This window comes from Zootoca vivipara, chromosome 7 (assembly GCF_963506605.1).
Source record: "Zootoca vivipara chromosome 7, rZooViv1.1, whole genome shotgun sequence".
Lineage (NCBI taxonomy): Eukaryota > Metazoa > Chordata > Lepidosauria > Squamata > Lacertidae > Zootoca > Zootoca vivipara.
The window spans coordinates 26515455-26540033 of record NC_083282.1 but is presented as its reverse complement, the minus strand read 5'-3'; the positions used below and the strand labels follow the sequence as shown (position 1 = coordinate 26540033).

Below are 24579 nucleotides of genomic sequence, written 5' to 3'. Positions count from 1 at the left end.
AAGGTCCTGTGTGTGTGCAAGCGCGTGTGTGTGTGTGTGTGTGTGTGTGTGTGTATACACACACAGAGAGACACACGATAGTGCTCTAATCTTGCCTAACTATAGTTATAACAAAACCTAGTGGGAATAAATAGCTGATGCAACAAGCATTACATAACGCTATGCAGCCATTTGTGGTTCTGGACAAGGCCATTGGGAACAGAAACACCGACTCTTTAATCTACTGTGGAGAGAATGAAACTTTATGAAAAGGAATAGTTACTCCTATGTATTCATTTTATTTGGCATGTTTTCTTCCATGAATAAGAGAAAGTTGAGGTTATTTTCCCAATTAACACGTACTGAGTTATAAAACACAAGTATCTTAATCTCCGTACTTTTAACATTCCCATCACAGGTCTTCACATTCTTACAAAGGTTGTATTTGCTGCCTGCCAAAAATTCACTAACCCTTGCAAAACAAACATGTTCCCTCTTCTCTGCCAAGGAAGGAAGGTCAAACCTCTCATGACAAGGTCAGAGGAACAGTTCTAGTTCATTACTGTCGGAAAGAGATAAACAGAGGGATTCCCTTTTGGCAACATAAAATGGAAAATCATTCTGGGGATTCTTTTTGACAGCAACATGTAAGATTCCCATCTCAAAACCAGTGAAAGAAACAATCCTACAAATACTATTCCCAGCTATGCCTTTATCCCCTTTTCACCTCAAAACACCAGCTCATATTCAGCTACATCTGTATACTATGACATATGTGTTTATTCCTCCATTCTAAAGTTACCAGAAAGTCTGTGGGTTGTATGAACTTTTACAAAACAGTTACAGGTCACGATGGTTAAAACGATTTCAACAAGATGGTTACAGAATAGACCCTTGAGTTAAGGCACTATCAACACCCTATAAACGCACTGTTTGCTCTGTGCAACTCTTCAGATATACAGCATTTTTCTTTATACTTTTGAAAATTCTGGAGGTGTTAACCAGAGATAAGAACTGACTAGACAGGTGGTGCTAGCAGACTGAATCACAAGGAAATGGAGATAATCAGTGAACTAATGAAAACGTTACAATGCTGGAATGCGAACATTCAAAGTGGGACAAGTTTCAATATTAAGATCCCCCATATTTATTTGAGGATCTATTGCATTTAATAACATTTAGCAACATTTTGATTGCTCCCTAATCGACTGCTTCTATACTACAAGCAATAACTTAGCAAACTTTTTGATTCATTTCTAGTCCATAAGGGGGAAATTAAACTTAGATGGTTGTTTTGGAAGGTTATTAATAAAGCAATGATGAACATCACAATCATCATCATAATGGCAACTAAATTGCTGCACTATCAACAGCCAGCACAAGGAGTCCTTAATAGTATAACAGGGCTTCCCACCCTCTCCTCTTCCCATGCCCCCAATCTGGGCACTAGGAGAAAGGGATTGAACCTGAGACTTTCTGAATGAATAGCAGATACTCTAAATGGCACTGAGCTGCGGCAACAGAAGGAGATGTCCACACACAGGTTATTTGCTGGATCAGGAACTTCAGAGGCAAATCCGATTTGTATCTGAAGGTAAGTGCTGCTTATTTGCATCCGTTCGCTTTTGATGAAGTGCATGGGCATACAAAAAGGCACCCCTATTAGTCACAGGTAGATAAATATGCAACTAGATCTGGAACAGAGCCAGTGTTGCTCTACTAGCCCATTCGCTAAAGGTTGGCCAGGTTTTTGATACAATGACACAAGTCACCCTTGCTAACATATGGTTATTTCAAAGTGCATTTAAAGTAAGCAGGAGTTTTCTTACTAAGCATATGAGACAAAGCCAGCTTGTTTTTCTGCAGAATGCAAATACCCACAAGGAAACTGACACAACATGAGAAACAAATGCAGAGACTACAGCAATGACTCTTAAATCCTTTTTGACTTTTAGGTATGTAAAGCTTTGTTAAGATCACACAAAAATGATGTACTTAAAGAGTAATTCATTTCACCAAAAGTTTACTTTTCCTTGGAACAGTGGTAAGGGAACAGGAGGTAGAAAGCTTCTCAAAAATTCTCCTCATAGACCACAAGTTTTCTAAGCCACAGCTATAAGTTAACCTGTTATGCTTGGGTGAAATTCAACAGATCATGGTTATATTTTTAAAAAGCAAAATTTGTGTCGAGGACTGTCCACTTGATTGCAGCTACTGGGTATATAATTCATGCAAGTGCTAAAATGACTGGTAGCAAGTTGTAGCCCTTAAAATATTTGCTTTCTATCCTTGGTTTCTGCATCTGCAAAGGAACTGGAAATGTGCTCTTCAGTGTACCCGATTCTTTCTCCTTCACAGCAGCCACTTCAAGTTTCGAACCACGGCTTTAACTTTCCCATGCCTAACATCTTTTGACACTGAGCCTGGGAAATGTGGGTGTGGCTCACCCAAAATGGCCTGACAGGCCTATCTCCATGGCCTTATGGGCCTAAATTTGGCCCACAGTCTGGAAGATGCCATAAAAATAGTTACCAACTTTTAAGTTATATAGGAAAATAGCACTGATAGAACTTAAGGCATTGACAAAACTGAAAGGTAACAGTCATCCTTACATATCCTTAAACTGAATTAGGAAACGTCTATTTGGGCACAAAAATGGATATCACACAGTTGAAATAAGTATCTGCTCTGAAAGTAAAACTTAAGACTGACATTTTATTGCAGAATTCACATAAGGAAAAGGATTATACTACCTCAACGAAGAACAAGGACTTCAAACAAGAGAGAGCATTAAGCACAAAAGTCTTACAAGACTCACTTGCAGTCTGTCTCTTTCCCACACTATGCTTGAAACAAGTCGCCAAATACATCTGTTCTACCACTAGCTTTAAAGAAAGTAAGGTCATCTTGAGATATCATGATTGGTAAACAATGGCCTGGTTCACGCATAAACCATGGTTTATTGCTCTAGCACCATATGCCTCAATAAGCCCAAGTGAAGCATTGCACTTGCTGCTCCCCTGCAGCTGAGAGGCTGACTGATGCTTTGTTCAGTTTCAGTTTTACTGCACCCTTAGCATTACATTTAAGCCTGGGATCCAAGGTTAAAATCGAAACCGTTCTTAAACCAAGGCGCGCTTTCCCTAATGAGGCCTCCCGCTGCCAGTGCCCTTCCACCGTTTGGATTCCATTCTTAGACCGAGGTAAAGTTGCAAATTGGGACACTACTTCCGGTTTGGCAGAGTTTGTAAACTGAATCGTTCGTAAACAGGACTGTTCTTAAACCGAGGTACCACTGTATAATGTTAAGACCAGATTCATAAAAATTAAATTCAGTGCAATAGGAGCAGGAGGATATGCATATGCCCACAGCTTCATTTGGGCCAGATTTGTTCAAGCCTGCCCACAGTGCTAAAAACATGGTTTAGCATTATGTGTGAACCAGGCCAATTAGTGCTTTCGATATGCAACCATCAAAGTAGATTCTGCAACAAAAGAAAAATACGCAAGGTGGAATTTAATGGGTGTTGCTCTGCTGATGAAAGACATCTATCAGCAAAATGGACAAAGAGACAATTTGCAGCAACCTCTCTTCCTCCACGAGCCTCTGCGCTGAAGTGTTAGGGAACCGTCCTGAGGAAGGCTGCAGAAGAGAAGATGAATGGCTGAAAATTGCTTCCTTCCCTATTCTGCTGATGTATGCCTTCTACCAGGGAATTGACACCCACTGAATTCCCATATGCTCCAATACTAGCTTTTAGGCTGGAGTCTACTGCACTGGAATCAGCAGAAGTACAGCACTAAACCAGCAGTCAATTGATGGGGTCCCCACCATACAAGGATCAAAACCCTAGAACAGTGTTTAGGTTCTAAAAACATATAGCAGAGACTCTTCACAAACGAAAAAATATATACCATTAACGGCTAGTGTAGGTGTCATGCTAGTCAACTGTTTAAGGATCTAGCACAGGCCACATGGTTTAACATCTGCCCTGATATTAACCAGACTTAACTGTACCCTTGAGACACACCTAACTGAGCATTAGAAACCAGGTAATGCTGGCATTCTATGAGAAATAGCTCGAGGGAAAGGTTGTCCTGCAATAAAACTTTGTCACAGTCAAGTGTCAGAAAGTCAAACCAGTCATTTGTGAATTATCACCAGGGTAGTGTTATACTTTGAATTAAATTAATTAATTATCTCAAACACTCATTTTGTCAATTAATATCAACTTCTTTGGTTACAAAGACTTGTCTGACCACTCTCCTGGGAAAAGGAGAAGGTGAACTTCCCCAACCAGATTGTATAATTTGGCAGCAGTTTCTTTCCTTCCTTTACTGGAAACAGCAATATCCCCTACTGCATGAAGTCATTCTGAAGGCATCCCAAACATAAAGCACTAGACAAAGTTATTAATTTATTCTGAAGAGGACAAATAGATATTTCTAAAAGGAACGCAATGAACTGCAAAAAACCATTCGGTATGCATCAGCTAAGCCCCACTTGGAACTGACTGCCCCCCAAAACAACAGGAAAAAAGAATAGTGTCACCTACTGCATTACCAGATGGCAAATTTGTTTCAGAAATTTATCCAGATTTTGATCATTGGCTTTTGCATCCTACTCAGAGGGAGAGTCTAGTACTTCGAATATTTAGCAAGCCTGTTGTTGTTTTTTATGCCATAGTATTTCTTTACTGATACCTAGCTGTTATCACCCTGAACACCTATATCTGAATTGTACAATATTATTGTATTATCAGCATTTCAGACATTATATTTTTGGAATTCTGGGTAACACACAATTCAGATACCCTCACAGAACTGGAGCCAGTCATGATTACGCAGAAGCAGATCCTAATGCTTTCAATGGAACTTACTCTAAAGTAAGGGCAACACTATATAACCATTTCCTGACTTCTCTGAGCAATTTACAATCCCATCTTCTCCTTTTCACATTCCACCCTCTCTTTTGCCTGGGACTTAATTAGTTCAGCTCCCGTGCTGCATCTGTTGTTTCTGAGGTGGGCGAGTCTATTTATGGACTTCCTTTGTGGATGCTGTTAAGCGTCTAGATCTGTGGATTTCTCTTTGTCGCCAAACCCAGAGCCAAAAAGAAAGGTAGGACTGGAAACCTGCTTGGACTGAAAAGGCCTAAAAGCCACTGAGTGGGCTGGTGCTGTAGTGAGTGATACAGGATTGTGGTGCAGATTCCCCATTCTCTGTCTACATCTACCACAGTGGCTCTAGGGGTTCAGACAGTGGTCTTACCCCTAGCCCTACCTGGAGATGCTAGGGACTGAATGTGGGCTCTTTCGCACATGAAACATGTACTTCATCACTGAGCAGCAGCTCTTCTCTAAAGTACCACAAGTTACCAAAAAAGTAACTGCGTTCTTCCATGCGTGTCTTGCATTTTGGACCTAAGGGACAACATTTCACTCCACATTCTTCTAAGCTGGCCATTTTATAGCCACCTTACTACTCAAAAGGTATATGGAGATACAGAGTTTGCTGCTTTGTAAAACAAAACTAAATCTCTTACCTGATGGAGTTTTGTGGTCTGTTTTCCACTTTCATTAAAATTCGTATGTCTGACTGAGGGGACATTGCATAGGTTTTTAATCTGAAATGAAAGGTGTAACATTAGATAAACCTTGCCATGTAACAAGAAATCTGTTTCAATCAAAACAAACCAGACCAAGTAATGTGCTTGGGCCGAGGGCCTTCTGGCGGTTCCCTCGCTATGAGAAGCTAAGTTATAGGGAACCAGGCAGAGGGCCTTCTCGGTAGTGGCACCCTGTGGAACGCCCTCCCACCAGAGGTCAAAGAGAACAACAATTACCAGACCTTTAGAAGGCATCTTAAGGCTGGTTTAGGGAAGCTTTTAAAGTTTGATGGATTTCTGTATTTTGGTGTTTTGTTGGAAGCCGCCCAGAGTGGCTGGGGTATAAATAATAAATTATTGTTGTTGTTGTTGTTGTTGTTGTTGAGTGTAAGCCACAATGCATCACAAGACTGCCCAATATGCTTTAATGACTGATTTGTATCTCAACAGAACGTTAGGATGCTAAATATTTAGAAGCACGTACCTTTGATGAATGACAGGATCAGACTCTTGAGGATCAACATACCGCTTTAGAATGTCATACAGTGGCTTATCATCTGCAACCCTTTACACAAAAAGACAAAAGTGTATCAATCATGAAGCTGAATACTGGCAAGAACTAGAATCATCAAGTTAACACGTGTGAAACTGTAGTTATATAAGCCCCAGTGTCAGAGCTGTGGAAAAGGCTGTAGCACAAGAGCACATTGAAGAAGAAAAGAGTACCTGACTTCTCTAACACTGGTCCAAGAATACCAAGGGTCTTTGGGGAAAGGCTTTCCTGTTCTAAATGTCTCCTTTCCATAATACAGAGATGAGCTGGTGCTTTAATTTTAAAGAAATCTTCCACATCTTTCAATCTGCTCTATGGGAAGACAGGCTTTCTCCCACCCTTTCTAGGTAAGAAATTATAGCTGGGAAAGTGCCTAACTGAGCAATGGTAGTCACCAAGCAAGATACAAAATGGATGGTAATAATTCAAGAAACATCTATGTGTTGCAACAGGGTCAGCAAAGACCATATAATGATCAGACCTGCCCTTGACTGCATGGTGAATGGATTAATAAAACCTAAAAACTATGGAACACATTCAGTTTTATAACAGATCAGTTACACCTCTCAGTGGTAAAGATGGACATTTTAAAACAATAGGTTTTAAACCAAGCCACAGACACAGTATTTTAAAAACAAGATTTAAATTTTATGCTATGAATTCAGTTTATTGTTTAGCGAAGAAGACTGCAGTAATCATTTTTATGAAACAAAAAGCAAAACAAACTGTGATACAATACAACAGTAGCTGTTTACATTTCATGGTAAGCAGAGGCTAACAAAAACATTTGGGTACCTTTTTTCTGTGAATTTAGCATGACTATGAGGAAATAGAAGCTTCAAGTGCCAGAAGAACTTTTGTTCCCTGAAACAAAACCAGTGCAGACTATTAATACTTCATTATGCAAACTATTAATCACAAATGCAGTTGCCTGAGCTCTGTGGCAGAGTCCAAAATAAACAAGGTGGTAGGATAAGGTTGATCAATATCACCACGAAAGGATTGTTCACATGATCACTTATACAGGTAACAAACTTCTTGAAATCACTTCCACCATGGGTTGTTTATACAGGTCAGTTCAACCCAACATTGAACAGAACTAATGACTACTGCATAATTCAAAGCACAATGGTGTCTTTACATTCTGTATAGCTTAAAATGTATGAACTGCTGCTTCCCTGATATTTAAGATGTGATAATACTTCTTTTATTATACAAGGCTATATATATATAAATACAAGTATCAAGTTTAAGAGGCTCTGATATCAGTGACTGGAAACAATGTACTGTTGCCATAGCAAAGTTACTTTGACTATTGGGCAGATAAAACATTCAGCTGAGTGCAACTTGCTACAGAAACATGCACAGTAGCAAAACAGTAGACAAATCTGTTGCTATGTACAATTAAATACCCACTTGAGATATTGTTGGATTGATCAGTATAGTAACGAGCAAAGCACTTTGCAATATTTACACAGAAAGCAAGATGCAAGTTTCGCTAGCATGAAGATGTCATGTTTTAGAAGCTGGCCAGGCAGAAAATGAGTATGCTATAAACATATTCTGGATGGGATTTGCAGTCCAACAATGGGATTTGGAGGTCCACAGGAAAGCCACCCTTGCTGTACAAGGGATCCACTCGCTTACAGAATAAATGGCAGCTGAAAGTGGATTTCCTAAGGCTATTTGTTTTCATGTCCCCATTCTCCCTTACCTCTGAGGAATCTCACTGTCATGAATGTAGGAAATTTAATCTGAATTAGTTTACTAGAATTCACAAGATCATGGAACAGGCTTACCTGTAGCTCTTTGTTGTTGTTGTTTTTTAAAAAAAAACGGTAAGAGTAATCAAAAGGCAAGTTATGAGAAAGAAAAATAGGCTAAGGTTTTGGAAACATTAACCACAAGTTATATAAACCACTTGTTGCATTGACATGGATGTCAAGTGGGGCAAAATTAAGCCAAAGTAATTATGAAAAGGTTTATTCTTCTTTAACTAGTGGTTACTTGTTTGTCCACTGGATATGGGCCACCACATGCTAAGCTTCTTCTATTTAGCCAGTCTAATCATGAGTCCTTGAGGGGGTCTGTCCACAAGGCTTCAAAAAGTAATGCTGAGGTATGTTAAGAGCAACAGTGGAGCCAAAGGAATGAGAGGGCAATAGCTACTACCCAAACATAATGTGCATTACTTCATTCTGTTCAGAACTAGACATTAAGGAGGGGAAATGAGAACCGGGATATGCAATAGCATTTTCAAACGACCCAAATGCTGCTTTAATACAGACCTTAAACTTATTTAAGAAATTTATATCCCACCTTTCTCACAGAGCCTCCAGGATGGCTTGCACCAGTAAAAATGAGGGGGGGGGGAGAGAGAACTAGAGGAGGTCTGCAAAGGTAAAGCAGCATTCATTCCTGAACCTTAATGCATGTACAGCCAGGCTTAATTCACTTTTCAGTAAACGAGGTCCCAGCAGTGTTATATATGTCTCATAAGCTTCTGTAAACAACACAGATCCAGACTAATTAAGTGATTATAGTCTCCTGTGACCCCCCACCCCTGCCTAGAAATCTCATTAAAGTAATTGAGCACTGAGCCTTTTATGACACACCGGCCACTGAAGTGCCAGTGTGACATAGTTGAGGTCCTAAACCACGTAAGACACCAGAGGAGCCTCTGTTTTACTGAAGCTTAGCTAAGCATCAGTAACAACCCAGTAGAGATTTGACATACAAGCAAGAAAGTTTTGTTAACTTTACTGCAGGCTCACTTATTTCTTGATCCCTATAATTTGTAAAACAAGACAATTCACCTAGAACTGACTGAAGTCCATTTTCATGGTACACAAATGGCTTATCAGAAAGGCCTCACAAGAGCAGGAAAACTACCTTGCTAGGTGCACTGTAGTAGTAGTAGTAGTAGTAGTAGTAGTAGTAGTAGTAATAGTAATAATAGTTGTTGTTGTTGTTGTTTATTTCTACACCGCCCATCTGGCTGGGTTTCCCCAGCCACTCTGGGTGGCTTCCAACAAAATATTAAAATACAAGAATTAATCAAATATTAAAAGCTTCCCTAAACAGGGCTGCCTTTAGATGTCTTCTAAAAGTCAGATAGTTGTTTATTTCTTTGACATTTGATGGGAGGGCGTTCCACAGGGCGGGAGCCACTACCGAGAAGGCCCTCTGCCTGGTTCCCTGTAACTTCGCATCTCGCAGTGAGGGAGCCGCCAGAAGGCCCTCTTGCTCAAGCATGATGCAGCAGATTTAAAATTTACAAGAAGGATAATTCCAAGGTGACTAAACAATTCTAAAATTATCAAGATTCTTCATCGATTGAAAACAATGTCTACTTTACTGGCTACATTTGCACATAAACCTTGGCTTACTACTACACACAAGCAAACTGCTTCCTGCTTCAATCCACCTGCTTTAGTGTTACGTCTGAAGCACTAATCACAGGCTGCTTTGCTCCCATTACTCTCAACAAACAATGACACAATAAAGTTTGGTCTTGGCTTACTGACCACGGAAAGTATCACAAACCCCTTGTTCGGACATATCATTAAGCTAGGGATCATGGTTTGCTTCCTCCCAGCACAAGCTCAAAGCAAGGAAGTGAGCACAATTTTCTTGTGCATGGTAAGCCAAAGTTTACAGCTTACCGTGACATGCAACTGATGTCATTCTTTCAGTTCATTTTTATGATCAGAATGGAAAAGCTACATTACTGTTCTCAATACATGGAAGACAAAAAGCACTGCAGCATTTGACATAGTACACAATTCTAACAGTCTGTCTAAACTGTATTGTTAACATGTATCTACATCAACATGAATTTTACACGTTGGGCCTTGGAGCTTAATTTGGATTCTGAAACATGAGTTCAACCATCATTGTGGAAAGACATCATGGCTTGACAACCATTGAATAATGCATTTTAAAGCTACACTTTACATGTTTTTGTTTCCCCTGATTTCTTCGGACCTGTATTGCTTGATTTACACTATATGGGTCTATTAGCATAATGAGTGTGGCTGCTGTTGATAGTATTTTGTCTGCATTCTGCTGACTGGAGAAACCCAAATGAACAGAGACCGTGATGATATTGGTTTACAGCTTGTGGCCAAGCTAAACCTATTTTTGTTAGAGGCGGAACAAAAATGGTTCAAAGTGTATGCAAGAAATCTCAATGTACCCAAAGCTTAATTCTAGACAAAAACTTGATCTGACCTGGCTAGTCTATGTGCCATAAAGCTGGGGAGTGATATAAAGTGGAACCTCAGTTTATGAACACCTCGGTTTATGAATTTTCAGTTTACGAACGCCGTGGACCCATCTGGAACGGATTAATTCACTTTCCATTACTTTCAATGGGAAAGTTCGCTTCAGTTTATGAACGCTTCAGTTTATGAACAGACTTCCAGAACCAATTACACCCATGCTTCGGGTTAAGTACGCTTCAGGTTGAGTACTCCGCAGACCCGCCTGGAATGGATTAATCCACTTTCCACTACTTTCGATGGGAAAGTTCGCTTCAGTTTATGAACAGACTTCCGGAACCAATTGTGTTCAAAAACCGAGGTACCACTGTAATCTAAAAGGCAGGGAGGCTCTGACCCACATGCCAAACTAGGAACATCAGGCCTTCACACTTGTCCCACAAGGCCATTTTGACCAAGCCATGGCAATGTGCACTACAGCTAAAGGGGCAGGTCTTGGATGCAAGGAGCTTTGCAGGCACTACCAACCAGCTCACTAGAAGTTCTTGCAAGCTCCTTGAATAGCACTTCCCAAGCATCTGACATTCAGCTGAACTTGGTGCTTTGGATGTACTGCACTAGGTGTTTTGCAAGCTTTCAAGGCAGGGGGAATGCAGTTTTTAAAAGAAGCATTTCCCCCTCTGCAGGGACTTCAAAGCGGTTTCACCTAACCGACAATCAGTTCAAGGGATGAAAATTTAAAGTAAGCCTTTTTGAAAGCCTGTTCCCAGTGCCAATCAGCTGTTTGCAGTTGAAAATGCATCTTCAAAGGAGGCTGGTCTAATTGACAATCAATTGATTGGGGGTTACAACTACCTCCTTTGATCTGTGTCAGGTGTCAGTTACCTGATCACATTATGACACCGGGTGAGTGACATGCTGGCAGTCCTACGCACCTGTCAACATTGGCCCACTCTGGTGGGGAACATAAGGATCTAGCCTGCTGGCAGGTTTCAGTTCTCCACCCGGAGCCAACGCTTGGAAATCTTTTATATTTTTCGCAGCATTATGTTAATAGGTCAACATCAGTTTTTGGAACCTCATTCTGTATTTGAAAGAAGATTCCCATTTTTTTTTGCTACCCAAATACCAACCAGCCACCTGCAAATGGTGACCCAAACAGAACCATACATAATAGAGTGTTATAGTGCAGAGCACTGGAAAAAATGTTAAGGAAACCCAGGTTCAAATCCCCACTCATCCATGGAAGTTCATTAGGTGACCTTGTGCCTGTCATTATCTCTTGGGTTAACCTACCTCACTGAGTTGAAGTGAGAATAAAATGGGATGGAGAAAACAGGGAACTCCTTGCAGGAAGGGTGGGTAGCTTATTAAAAAGAACAACTGCACATACCAAGTGGTTACATGCACATCATTGTAAATTATTACTAGCCAAATGGTTCTCTGTATTTACTTAGGATAAAATTGCTGCAAGCTAAAAGCTTGTCAGACTTAAAAATTATTTGAGTCCTGTTACTAGGAAGAAAAGATACAGCATTGTATTTTTTGGAAGAAAGAAAATTGCATTTGCTTTGCAAAGCTGCATACAGGCACTATCTTTTATATCCTGGACATAAGCCGTCAGGTAACTTTTTTGCAAATTCCTGTGATACTTTGTTGCTTAGTTCAGAAAATACATGCTCAATAGAGAACTATTTGCACTGGTTTCATAATTACTCCTTGAAAGCACATCAGTATTGGAGAATCTGTTTGCTAATATACTGCAAGAGAGACATCTACTGGTTTATAGTGAAATGTCACATTTTCCCTCCATCACTATTTGTAAATGAGAGAAGATTTTCTAGTGTTCCTTCCAAGGTATTACCCTAGGGCTTCTCACCTTCCATGTCTTTACTGTATTTGTTTTCTGAGGACATACTGTTTGCTAGAATCAAAAACAATTCCTTTGGCATAAACCACAACATAAACACGTGACCTATAAGTACCTGGTCACTAGTAAACAGAAAGCCTCTACCTACCACTAACAGAAACACAAGTGGATTAATTAAAAGGTCCCAAAATTCTTGATTGCCCCATACAGAACAAAACAAAAATATTGCAAAGCAAGGGATATCTGAACCCATGTCCCTGAGATTAAGAGACTCATGCTCAACCGACTGTAGGTACATTATGTTACTGAAAGTATATTTCTAATTTCACTTGACAATTAACATGCTGCCCAATTCACATCCTTTCGAAAAATCCCAGTATTTCCTAAAATGTGCATTGTAGTTCAGAAGTACTATGGGGTGGAATTCAATGCTGAACTTCAGCTTGCCAAATGGGATGACCCCCCCTCTCCCCTCCCCAGGCACACTGTTAGTGCAGGGTTCTTCGGACACCCCCCATAGCCAACTGCAAGGGAGGAGAGAAAGGCGGTGGGGAGTCCCATTGAGCAAGCAGAAGTCTTTGTTCCGGGCTTAAGTTGATGGGGTTACTTAGGTGAATCCTACCTTATATTCTCCCAAAAAGAAGAAATGCAAGTTATTTTCTACAGTCAAGATTTCGCTTCATCAAATATTCATTAGAATGTACTGAAACTGTTGAAGACATTGTATTAATATCAACTATATTGTTTTTATAACCTAAGTATTCATCAAGGGATTGTTCCTATTGTCGAGGCATCCCCAAACTCGGCCCTCCAGATATTTTGGGACTACAACTCCCACCATCCCTAGCCAACAGGACCAGTGGTCAGGGATGATGGGAATTGTAGTCCCAAAACATCTGGAGGACTGAGTTTGGGAATGCCTGCTATTGTCCAACTATCGCCATGGCATAAGTTTAGCACATAGTAAAGGAATTAATTAAATAAAAAATCTTTAAAACACCATGGGCTATAATCAAGCACAAGCCTTTTTTATTTCAGTGGGCTTAATACTGAATTGTGACGTATAGGCTTAAATTTAATGCATGAGAATGACATTTAGAACAGGTCTGTATAACTTGGGACCTTTCAACTTAGCACAGCCCAAACCTATTTTTGCAGTCCTAGCAAACCTTGACCAAAAAACAGGTATCGTTGAGTTTCTGATCAAGTCACTCTTTCTGGCTGACGGGCTAGCTTTAACTTGGTGGGCCGCAGGTTATTCAGAATGACAACTTTTGATGACATTATCCCCACAGTAATATTAACTGGAAACTTACTTGTTGTTAAAGAACGTAGAATTCTCTCGTCTCTTTGTGAATCCAATTGGCAAAGTTCGTAGGCAGATGTCGTACCTTCGAGCTCGGTTTCTCAAAAAATTCACCTGATTGTTTCAAAAGACAGAAAAAATAATTGCTGACAATTTCAAAGTCCAGGCTAATTGTCTTGTTTTTATGCAATGCTAAGCCATGGCTTAGTAAGTGTTACAAGAATGAGCTGCAGTAAGCTTTGCACTTGCATGTTGTGACCATAAGGAGAAGTTTGGAAACTGCTGCTTTGGTTTTTGATTAACTGATGCTTGTTGAGATACCTGAACATGGATGAAACATAGCTTATTGTAATGATCGTTTATTGAAACAACCCGAATGCAAACCAGTTTATGAAGCTGGCTTGTTTCAACAAAGCATAGTTAAGATTAACCACCGTTTATCTAGGTTTGCATATTTGTAGTTAATTTAAAACAGAAGTGGAAACTTCTTATCTCTCCTCTTTCCAGATATACCAAAAGAAGAGAGGGTGGAATGTTTGAGTCCAAGGCCCAATGCAGTTTGTTCTTGAAACACTAAACTGTGGTTTAACATTACATCCAAACACAGCCAATGAAACAGAGCAGTGGCTAAAGAGCTGAGTGAGAGGCAAGTACAATTTCTACATGAGGACCTAAACCCCTCAGGCTCAGATAGGTGTTGGGCTTAATTTCCAGGAGTTGATATTATTATTGATTTATACTATTTTAGTATAGTAGTCTTTACAGAGATCAGATAAATAACCAAAAGTGCAATTCTCAAGCTACACAAGAAGTAGCTGCTCTCATTAATGGCTCTCATTAATATAAAACATATATAGCTGGAAGTAAATCCCATCAATTTCAATTGGATTTATGTCTTAGTAAGATGTAACTAAAAGCATAATTATGCTTAAAGCTGTATTTTAAAGGCCCATCCATGTACATTTTTAGTAGCACATAAATGCCATTACTTGATGAAGAACTATTTATGTATTACTGTATAAATAATACATCAGAACTCTAAAACAAATTTCACCCATGCTGTTCCCTTAAGATTCAGAAGATGTTTGATTGGTTTTATACACAACTAAAATAAAAACTATTACTTCTGCATTAATAATCCAGACCATGATATGAGATCCTACTGCTTTAAATTCAGATACCAAGATTTAAAAACATTTGCTAAGGTGTGTGTGCATATATACCTTCTATATGTTACAATGTTGTTACCAGCAACAATTCTATAGTGTATATTGGTGTACAAAATGCTTCTCTCATAGCACCACAAATTCTTAAGTGTACAGCCAGGTTGAGAGTGGCGAGTTGCCACTTTCCCTCCCTTTGCAGGGTTCCTCTTCCTTAATAGTTACCCCACAGGAAGTAATTCAACAGGTGGCATTACCCATCACTGCATATTTGTGCTAGAAAGTAATCTACCTGTGTGACCAAATGGAGAGAGAGAGAGAGAGAGAGAGAGAGAGAGAGAGAGAGAGAGAGAGAGAGAGAGAGAGAGAGGAAGGGAGGAAATACTTTTTCTCACCTTGGCTCAGTGACACCCTCTTACAGATGAGTGGGCAGAGAAGATAGGCAATTTTTAAATTGGGCAAATGTTTTCCCCTGGCACCACCTTTGAATCCCACTCCCATATTTCTCATGTGAGGAACAGAAATTCATATGCCCATGTTTATTAGTAAACGATTACAGCACAGTAAAGCACTCTTCTGTGGCGTCAAAGGTTGCAGACGTTCTGCAATGTTCCTGGATATTACTCACTATATTCAACACTTGGGCCCATTAATAACTAAAACTCTATCCCACAATGTACAGTATATGCACTCTTATAACAGCTACAATACTGATATCACTGTAAATACAATGGTAAGTAGTAATGTGATTCTGTTAATCATAACAAAAATCAGATTTTGTGTTCTATTTCTTTTCAGATACTGTATATTTTAATCACCTTCTGCATATTTTTAAATACTTGTCTTTAGCAATAATTTTAATGTTTCATATTTATGTAAGCCACTTATATACCAAACTAGGGTATATAAGTTCTGTTAAATAAAAATAAACAAATAAAAATGTTCTAACCCCCTAGCAACCAAGAAAGAGGCTGAGATTAGATTCTTTCAAGTTGCCGTTTCACGGGATAGAAATGTGGGTACATTCCTTCTAAATGAGTAAAGAAAGTTTTTACCAAAATTGTTCCTGTGCTCTTTTAGATCCATGAAACTCAGTTCCCTGATCCAACCCATAAAATTTAGACATTATCAAGTTATCAGGACATAATGTAATAAGCTGGATTGGATCTTGCTCCTGCTAATTCAGGCAAATGCTGTAGTTTCGTTCCTCACATTTTTTTTCAATCTGACTTGAAGGACAAATATTTTAAAACTGCTATTAAAAAGAGTTATGAGTGCTGTTTTTGAAAGTACAAGACTGAGATGATCTTGATAGTGGAGTTAGCGTGGCATTACTCACTAAATGTGTTATCTCTGGAGGAAAACTAAGTGTGAAAAACACTTAATCTATCATTGTATCATACACTGCAACCTTTAAGTGTCAAGAGGAACTAAATGAATAATGCCATTAGATTACATTATAATGCCCAAAGGCTGCCCTCCACTTTGAGGGTAGATGTATGTACTGTATGTATCACACTCCCCAAACCTGCACAATTGTCCCTGTGAACCCTGAAGCAGGCCATCTAGCTTTGGCCAACCCAGGTGCACAGCTCGTTCTGGACCAGTCTCCAGAGGAGGTTTCATTGGGGCTACATTGCAACTGGAGAGATCCAGCTAGGGAGGCAGGCTTGGCAAGTGATGGAAAGTGAACAGTCCCCCAAACCCCTACTAAAGTTAATGTAACTTACCAAGGCAGACAGGGGAAGGGGCAGAATGGAAGAAGCCAATGCTCTACAAAAGCTGGCTTGAGATGCTATTCTATCTGGCCAATCTCTCCAACCTCTTAAAATACAGCAACATCTGGAGGACAACACCTTGGCTACTACCGGGGGGGGGGGGGGCGTGTTGACACACAGAAAAGCAGCCAAACTGTCTGACTACAAACAAAATTAAGCCCTGTCACCAATTAATATCGCTACGTTTACAAATGACTAAATTCAGAAGAGATGGGTTTTTCCTGATGCTTCATTTTTAAAAAAACGCATCCTCTAAGTTAATGAGGTTTTGTTTCTTTACTTTGCTTTTAGAAAATCTGCTACCGATAGGGGTGACTGAGAGTGAAGAAGCACTGGGGAGAAGGGGCACTTAAATCTTTTCCCCACTCATTTCTCTGCTCAAAACAGCTGGATATAATTTTTGTTGTTCTTGTGGGTTTTTAAATGAACACAAACATTTGCACACATCAGGTGTGTGTATGTGTGTGTGTGTGTTAAATACACACATTTGTGTATAATTTGTACTTGAGTGATTTTTTTTAATAATTATTTTTATTAAGGATTTTCGTGGGTTACAAAGGTAGTGCAGTGTCTCATGCATCATTTTTACACATCAATTTTACTTATTAAGACATTATGAGGGAGGGGGGAAGAGGTGGGTAGGATGGGGAGTTGGGTGTGGTGGATCGTCGATGTTTCTGTTTTTCTTGCTATGTGTAGGGGTTTGTACTTGAGTGATTTTCTTTGACAAATGTATTTAAAACATTAATCTTCAATTAGAGGGATCACTTTTTGAATCTGGTTCAGTATGTTTCTCAGTTTGAAGGATAATAAGCAACTACTGTGACTGAATCAAAATTCCTCCTTCCACCCCCATCTGGTATTTGTCATTTAAGTTTCTAATACCACCATTTTGTTTTTTAAAAAAGTCAATGAACATTTGTTTTCTGTAGTATGCTCAAGGTAGCTAGAAAGACTTACAAATTTATTGCTTTTTGGTCTATGTGAAGTGTCGTCTCGAGCAGCGCCATCAGCCGTTCTTCCCACATCTTCCAGAAACCGGTAATCTGAAATTGATAAGGGCAATGGGGAAATGGCTCAAATGAAACTAGCTCCCAATACCATTTACAACGCGATTCTTAAGGGATCGTAAGAAAGTGATGGGTTTTAGCATAAGTTCACAGAAAATAAGAGAGGGTGTGCATTGAAAATTTGTCATTTGGTCTAAAGCTCAAATATGTGATATTATTGATGCGTTTTTAAAAATGTGAACCAATATCTTCTATCTGAAGCAGCAAGGACGACAAAAATGTTTTAAATGAAATAAATGCCTGTGCTAAAACCATCCTAACTACTTACCTACTGTGCATTACTTACATGCTTCATACAGGGCCAGATTTCTCTAAGGTGGACAAAGTTTGTAGGGTAGCAAGGAGTAGGAGGACCTGTTTTCTTTCATTCACCCCACAAGCTGTATTTATTGTGCCATTTAACAGCTTTGTGCAACTATACATTTGCTGATGGTGGCTATACTTAGGCTGCAATCCTAAACCCTGTTACTGGGGAGTAATCTCCACTGAGTTCAAAGCACCTTATTTATATGTAAACACACTAAGGATTGCATTATTACTTCAGTAGTGCCACTCAAGCCTTGTGCCTACTGGCAATGCAAATAGGAAACTCCAACAACACTATATAATGGTAGGTACAGAACATTGTAGATGTAGGAACATTGCCTCCTCCATGCCCACCCATCACAATAACACCCTGGGGATTTTGAACAATTGAGATTTTTAGACTTTCTCTTACCACTTAGAAGATTTAAATCACTGAACTCATTTATGGAAACGAATGCTGTCTTTTCTCTTACTCCGTTACAACTGAATGCAGTCTTATGTTTCTTCACACAAGCCAAACTGAAAGCACACAGAGAAAGCAAAGCAATGTTGTCACTCTCTTTTCAGTACACAAGAAAAATAAAAGCAAGGGGTGCCCATCAGTTTATATCTACCTGCATGAGTATTTCATACAACGGGGGCATCGATATTTTGCTTCTTCTGTATTGCAGATTTCACAACTGAAAGGAGAGAAAAATGAAGAGAGACATCTTTACGTTGGAACATGGGTGAGTGCTAAAACACCATTTTGAGAAAGTGTCCCTTCATGCTAATAAGCAGTAAAAGCAATAGATCTATTTGGTAAGTGTATGTATGTATGTATGTATGTATGTATGTATGTATGTATGGGACGCGGGTGGCGCTGTGGTCTAAACTACAGAGCCTAGGGCTTGCTGATCAGAAGGTCAGCGGTTCGAATCCCCATGACGGGGTGAGCTCCCGTTGCTTGGTCCCTGCTCCTGCCAACCTAGCAGTTCAAAAGCACGTCAAAGTGCAAGGAGATAAATAGGTACTGCTCTGGTGGGAAGGTAAACGGCATTTCCATGCACTGCTCTGGTTCGCCAGAAGCGGCTTAGTCATGATGGCCACATGACCCAGAAGCTGTACGCCGGCTTCCTCGGCCAGTAAAATGAGATGAGCACTGCAATCCCAGAGTTGTCCGTGACTGGACCTAATGGTCAGGGGTCCCTTTACCTTTTATGTGTGTGTGTGTCTCCAGATGGCCCAGAACATCTCTCAATAACAAGGATTAAGTAGTATCGATATGCTTCCAGCAAAAGGCTCTGTGATACAGGCACAAGTAATATGAGTAGCTCAGAGCCTTCAGTCAGAAACAACAAAACATGAACTACCGTAACGCTCCTCTAATGAGCTGCCACTATTCTGAAAATGTTGGACAGGTATTTCTCCAACACCAAGCTTGCACTTGCTTTTTACTCAGGGTGGATTTGATTTAAATCAAACTGATTTAAATCACGATTTAAATCACGATTTAAATCACTAGTCAGTAAGGCTTGATTTAAATCATAGTTTTCTACATAAAGACTAATTCTTGCTGGTATAACTTTAATATGCAAGTAGATGAAGATTTTTAGAATAGCAACTTTTCATATTAGTTTTTTATCCCCAGTTTAATAGGTTAATCATTCATATTTGGACAACTTTACTGTTGTACTTAGGAAGGAGAAAAATAATCATTACCTTAATAATAACAATTTAAATAGATTTATTCAACTGAAACAATAACATTACAGCATATGTTATTTGCTTAAACAAACATCCATGTTTGTTAACTAATTTGGCTAAACAAAAACAATATATATATATTTTAAGAAACTTAGACTGTCAGCCCAGCCTACACATGAAAAACTTAAATACTGTCCACTCCAAACAATCAGAAACATATTGTTTCTATTCTATTCACTGAACTTCTTGAAACTTAGCACTGAAGGGGTTGTTTCTGTATTCATAGGTTTGTAGAACAATAGGATTAAGGTCTTTTTCTCAACTCTGTTCATGTTATAACATTTCTGCTGGGAAGAAGAGGCATGTGATCTCTGTTGAGTCAAATTCAGTTTTGAGAACTGCAAAAGTAAACCAAGCACCTGTGATAATATCTTGTAGGCAGAGAAACTGCCCAATAATCTTACAAAAACCTCTGAAAGAGCATGACATTGTGGATGGATTAATGGAATTTATTTACCCCAAAAATTAAACATATACAACCTTATTCTAATAATTAAAAAAACTAATCTTTATTTCATGATGGAATAACCTTTGGGTGGTAATATATTTTCCTCAAAAAGCATTTTATTTAAAAAAATCCAATTTAAATCAAAAAAATCGTTTTAAATCAAAAAAATCCGATTTAAATCAAAAAAATCCGATTTTTTTGATTTTTTTAAAAAAAATCATTGATTTTTATCCACCCTGTTTTTACTTGTCCTCTTCTATTCATTAGCAAGTAATCGTCCTGCCCTATGATGGATGATGGTAACATCTTAATAGCAGAGTCAGTGATTTTATATAAGAGTTCCTATTTTAGGGGGGGGGGAGTCTGACTGGAGCATTTGGGGAGAGAATGTGCCCAATCACAAGAAATACCTATGATCCAAAAAGTTCTTCACATACTCCCATCAGAGCAGAATGACCTTATTTACACACAGCCATCCCAACTTCTGGTTTAACTCCAGATGTTGTCATGTATCGGCATTTTTAGAAATTAAATTTGAAAGCTAGGTCAGACTGACCCAGGCTACAGTTTAACACAGTAAATTCGAGGAAATGGTTTACAGATCTGACAAAAGGCAACAGTGAACTAATAACTCTGGAACTTTGGTTTGGGGCTGCCATCCCCCCCCCCTCCTGACAGGGTTTCTATGCCCTTTACAGCTAATCACTTAAGTGTCTTAGTTAATGCTGTCTACTTTATTGTACTCAATATGGAACAAGTAAAGACAAAATACACAAAAATCACGCATTGTTTGAGCATAGACCACCTCAGACGCACCCCAGGGCCTTGCGGGACTCGAGCCAATACAGCCTGGGTCTTCCCTCCACATGCCAGGCACTGGTGGCAGAGGGAGTCAGGCGCAGACAAGCCCTATACCCGCGATATACCTACCGCCAGGGGGAAATCCCATCACGCTCTGACCCTCAAACCGGTCCTGGGTGATGTACTGTTACATTGCCCAGGCCTATGTACAAATTTAATAAATAAGTAACAAATAAGGTGTTTTTTAAAAAAATCCATATTAAGAAAGGCATGGGCTATCTGGTATCCCTTTTAAAATAAGTTGCCCTGCCCCAAAGATAAGAGGAAGGCTAATTTAGACCCATATTATTTTCCGCAGAAGAAAACTTCTGGAAAACTACCATCCGCTGCCTGCAAGGACATCGCAACATATTGTCCCCATCCCCACATAATAAATAATATAATAAATTTATATATATATATATAATTTATTATATTATTTATTATACATACACACACATATTGTGTATGTATATACTGTGCATGTATGTATGTATGTATGTATGTGTATATATATATATGTAGATAGATAGATACTGTATGTATATATGTATGTGTGTATATATATACAGTATATATATAACGCCGCTCTTTAAATATTATCCTGTTAACTTTGCTCGCTTTCCCGTCCTTCCAGACACGTTTGCCGCGAGGAGCCCCCTGGCTTTGCGCGCGTGCCCCGCATCGCCTCCAGGGTGTGCGTGTGAATGTGTGGGCGCGTGTGTCGGACCCCCACCTCTTTCCCGCTTTCCTCCCGGCTTGAGCCTCCCCCCTCCCAAGCCAACCTAATAATAATAACTCGGGGGTAGGAGGGCAGTGGGGGAAGAGGCCAAGGAGACATTCCTCCCCACCTCACCCACACACCTTCGCAGCGACATCTTCCGCCTCGTGCTTCCTTCGGTCTCTGCCGCCGCCATGCTCAGCAAACGGACTGCCCGTCGAGTTGGCTCCCCTTCCTCTTTCTCGAAGTCCTAGACAGTCGCCTCGCCCCGGCGGTGCGCAGGGGAAAGGGAGGCTGCTGGCCCCTGGCGGGAGCTATGAGAAGTGCAGCGAAAAGGATGCCTTCGAGGTTGGGCGGTGGGAGGAGGAGGCAGGGAGTATCCTCGTTTGGGGATGCTGTGCGCAGTTTGGAGGAGCGCAGTCCCGCGCGCAGGAGGCTCCCCAAACTTTCCCCGTTTGAAAACGGCTGAGGGGAGCTTGGCGGACCGATTTGAATTGGTGTTTTGGGGGGTGTTCCCCTCCCTGCCCTTGCTAGGCAGTGCCTGGTTTGGGTTTGGGTTGTTTTAAAATTGTATTTTTTGTTGTTTTAACATTTCCCGCGGCTCCTCCTTTCATTTTTTTTTTTTTTTGGTCACACTTCGAATTCCATAGACGGTACAAAAAATGCAACAGAAGGAAAGCAGTTAAAACCTCAGCGTTAAAATATGGGTGGAAATGGGAGTGTTTTATTATGCATTTTGTGTTTTCATGTTGTGATTTTAGGTTCCATCTTCGGGGGAAGGGTGGTGTACAAGTTTAATAAGTAAAACGGTAATGCGGAACGGATGCACTGCATGGGCCGCCCGAATGAAGCTTATGGACCTCCGGCAGATTGTTCAGTTGGTTAGTTAAGAGGGTGGTTCTGATAACACCAACGTTGCAGGTTCGATCCCGTAGCTGCAAATTTCTTCATTGCAGGGGGTTGGACTAGAAAATCCTCAGGGTCCCTTTCAACTCTACAGACCACTATCTGGGGGCCTTATCTGGGAGTAAGTCCTGTTGGACCTTACGGAACTTTGCTCTTCTGAGCCGACGTGTGGGACTCCAGCATCCTTAGGCTTCCCTGCGTCAGGAAAATTCCTGACATTTTCTGGTTTCTGGGTGTAAAAATGGCATCCAGGGGGATTTTTGCCAATTTTTTGTTCCAAAAGCTTAAGGTTTCCCCAACAATTTGGGTTTCTTCCAAAAAAAAAAAAAAAGCTCAGGAATTTTACTTTTTGAAATATGGCAACCCTAAGCATCCTATTGGGGCGGCACTGTGGTCTAAACCACTGAGCCTAGGGCTTGGCGATCGGAAGGTCGGCAGTTCGAATCCCCATGACGGGGTGAGCTCCCATTGCTCAGTCCCAGCTCCTGCCAACCTAGCAGTTCATAAGCACGTCAACGTGCAAGTAGATAAATAGGTACCGCTCCAGCGGGAAGGTAAACTGCATTTCTGTGCACTGCTGTTTCGCCAGAAGTGGCTTAGTCATGCTGGCCACATGACCCGGAAAAACTGTCTGCGGACAAACGTTGGCTCCCTCAGCCAGTAAAGCGAAATGAGGGCCGCAACCCGAGTCATTCACAACTGGACTTAACTGTCAGGGGTCCCTTTACCTTTAAGCATATTACTATTATTATTATTATTATTATTATTATTATTATTATTTTGTGGTGTTGGTGTTTATGTGTATTCTGCCTTTTCCCCTGACAGGTAAAATAGATCCTATTCCTTCAACTTGGCAAGCAAGTCCCATTCCACTTCTCAGGAGCTCTCCTAGTTAATGGCAGCAGATGGAAGGAGCCTCCCATCAAATACTGTCTGTGAGGTAATGTAGACCCCACTTTTCACTATATAGTGGCTTGAAGGAACTTCCCTTCCCCTGGCCTTTGTCTACAACCCACATCTGCTAAGGCTTCTTCACGTGTTATACAATTCCGGAAGGTAGAGATTAAAGGGGCAACCATGTGTAAAGGTGTAACAGATGAGCTGTGGCCTTCAGGGAGACATATTCTGAACTCCTCACCATAAGTGTACACTTGGGACTGTTTCTTATAAGTGGTAACCCTAACTATGGCTATGTAAGATATCTGAGATGTCCTTTGCAGCGTGAAAGAAGGAAGTGTTGCTAGCTACACAAAATTGTTTTGAGACAACAATCTCTCTGAGTAGTGCTCCCAGTGTATTCAGAATAATCTGTCCTGGGCTGCAAGCCTAAACACTCTTTCTAGTGAATAAGCCCCATTGAAGATACTTCTTCCAGATCTACTCTAAAAAATCCTAAAAACATATCCTACAACCATAAAAAAAAACAATTGTTTCTAGGCAAATCAAGGGATGCATAACCAGCAAGACTATGTGTGTACATGTGTTTTTAATATTCCTGATGCTTCCACCATGTATACACTCACACATCTACGCATACGAATGTGCAGAGTACCTGGAGAAGCTTAGGATATGAAAGGAAACCCCTCCTTTCTTTTCCTGCTTTCTCATTATACCCAGGATGGTTCATAACACGTAGCACAAGATGGCAGCCACTGTCTAGAATTTATAAGCCACCTCCTCTGCCATAGACACCTTTCTAGTCTCAGAAATTTAAAAAAGCTATACTGTTACTTACATTCCAGGTTCTTATGCAATATATTTTCTTTACAGCATTGGCCTTTCCTTTTGCTTCCAAACATATCCACAACTGAGCAACCTTTCGGCTTTGGCCCAGCCGCTTCATCAGCTCTGAATCTACTTGTACTTGTCTTCTGCTCTTCCTCAGTAGCATGCTGGACGCCTTCCGACCTGAGGGGCTCATCTTCCAGCGTCATAACTTTTATATGCCTGTTGTCTTTGTCCATTGAGTTTTCTTGCCAGGGATACTGGAGTGGCTTGCCACTTCCTGCTCCAGGTGGATCATGTTTAGTCTCCACTATGAGCTGTCCATCTTGGGTGGCCC

The 24579-nt window shown here is 40.3% G+C and overlaps 1 protein-coding gene across 2 annotated transcripts in view; it reads right to left on the bottom strand.

The window, feature by feature from the left end:
- ZNHIT6 (zinc finger HIT-type containing 6) overlaps window positions 1-21847 on the bottom strand; it is a 121281-nt gene extending 99434 nt beyond the window's left edge. For both annotated transcript variants that reach the window (XR_009557879.1, XM_035123685.2), the window contains exons 1-8: window positions 21755-21847; window positions 18471-18536; window positions 18269-18375; window positions 17441-17526; window positions 13550-13653; window positions 6936-7004; window positions 6072-6152; window positions 5525-5605 (exon numbers count right to left, since the gene is read on the bottom strand). Coding sequence is in view for 1 of the 2 variants with exons in the window: in XM_035123685.2 (XP_034979576.1) it covers window positions 5525-5605; window positions 6072-6152; window positions 6936-7004; window positions 13550-13653; window positions 17441-17526; window positions 18269-18375; window positions 18471-18536; window positions 21755-21807 (647 nt within the window). In the remaining variant the exon portion in view is untranslated. The remainder of the gene's footprint in view (window positions 1-5524; window positions 5606-6071; window positions 6153-6935; window positions 7005-13549; window positions 13654-17440; window positions 17527-18268; window positions 18376-18470; window positions 18537-21754) is intronic.
- Window positions 21848-24579: the final 2732 nt, after the last annotated feature.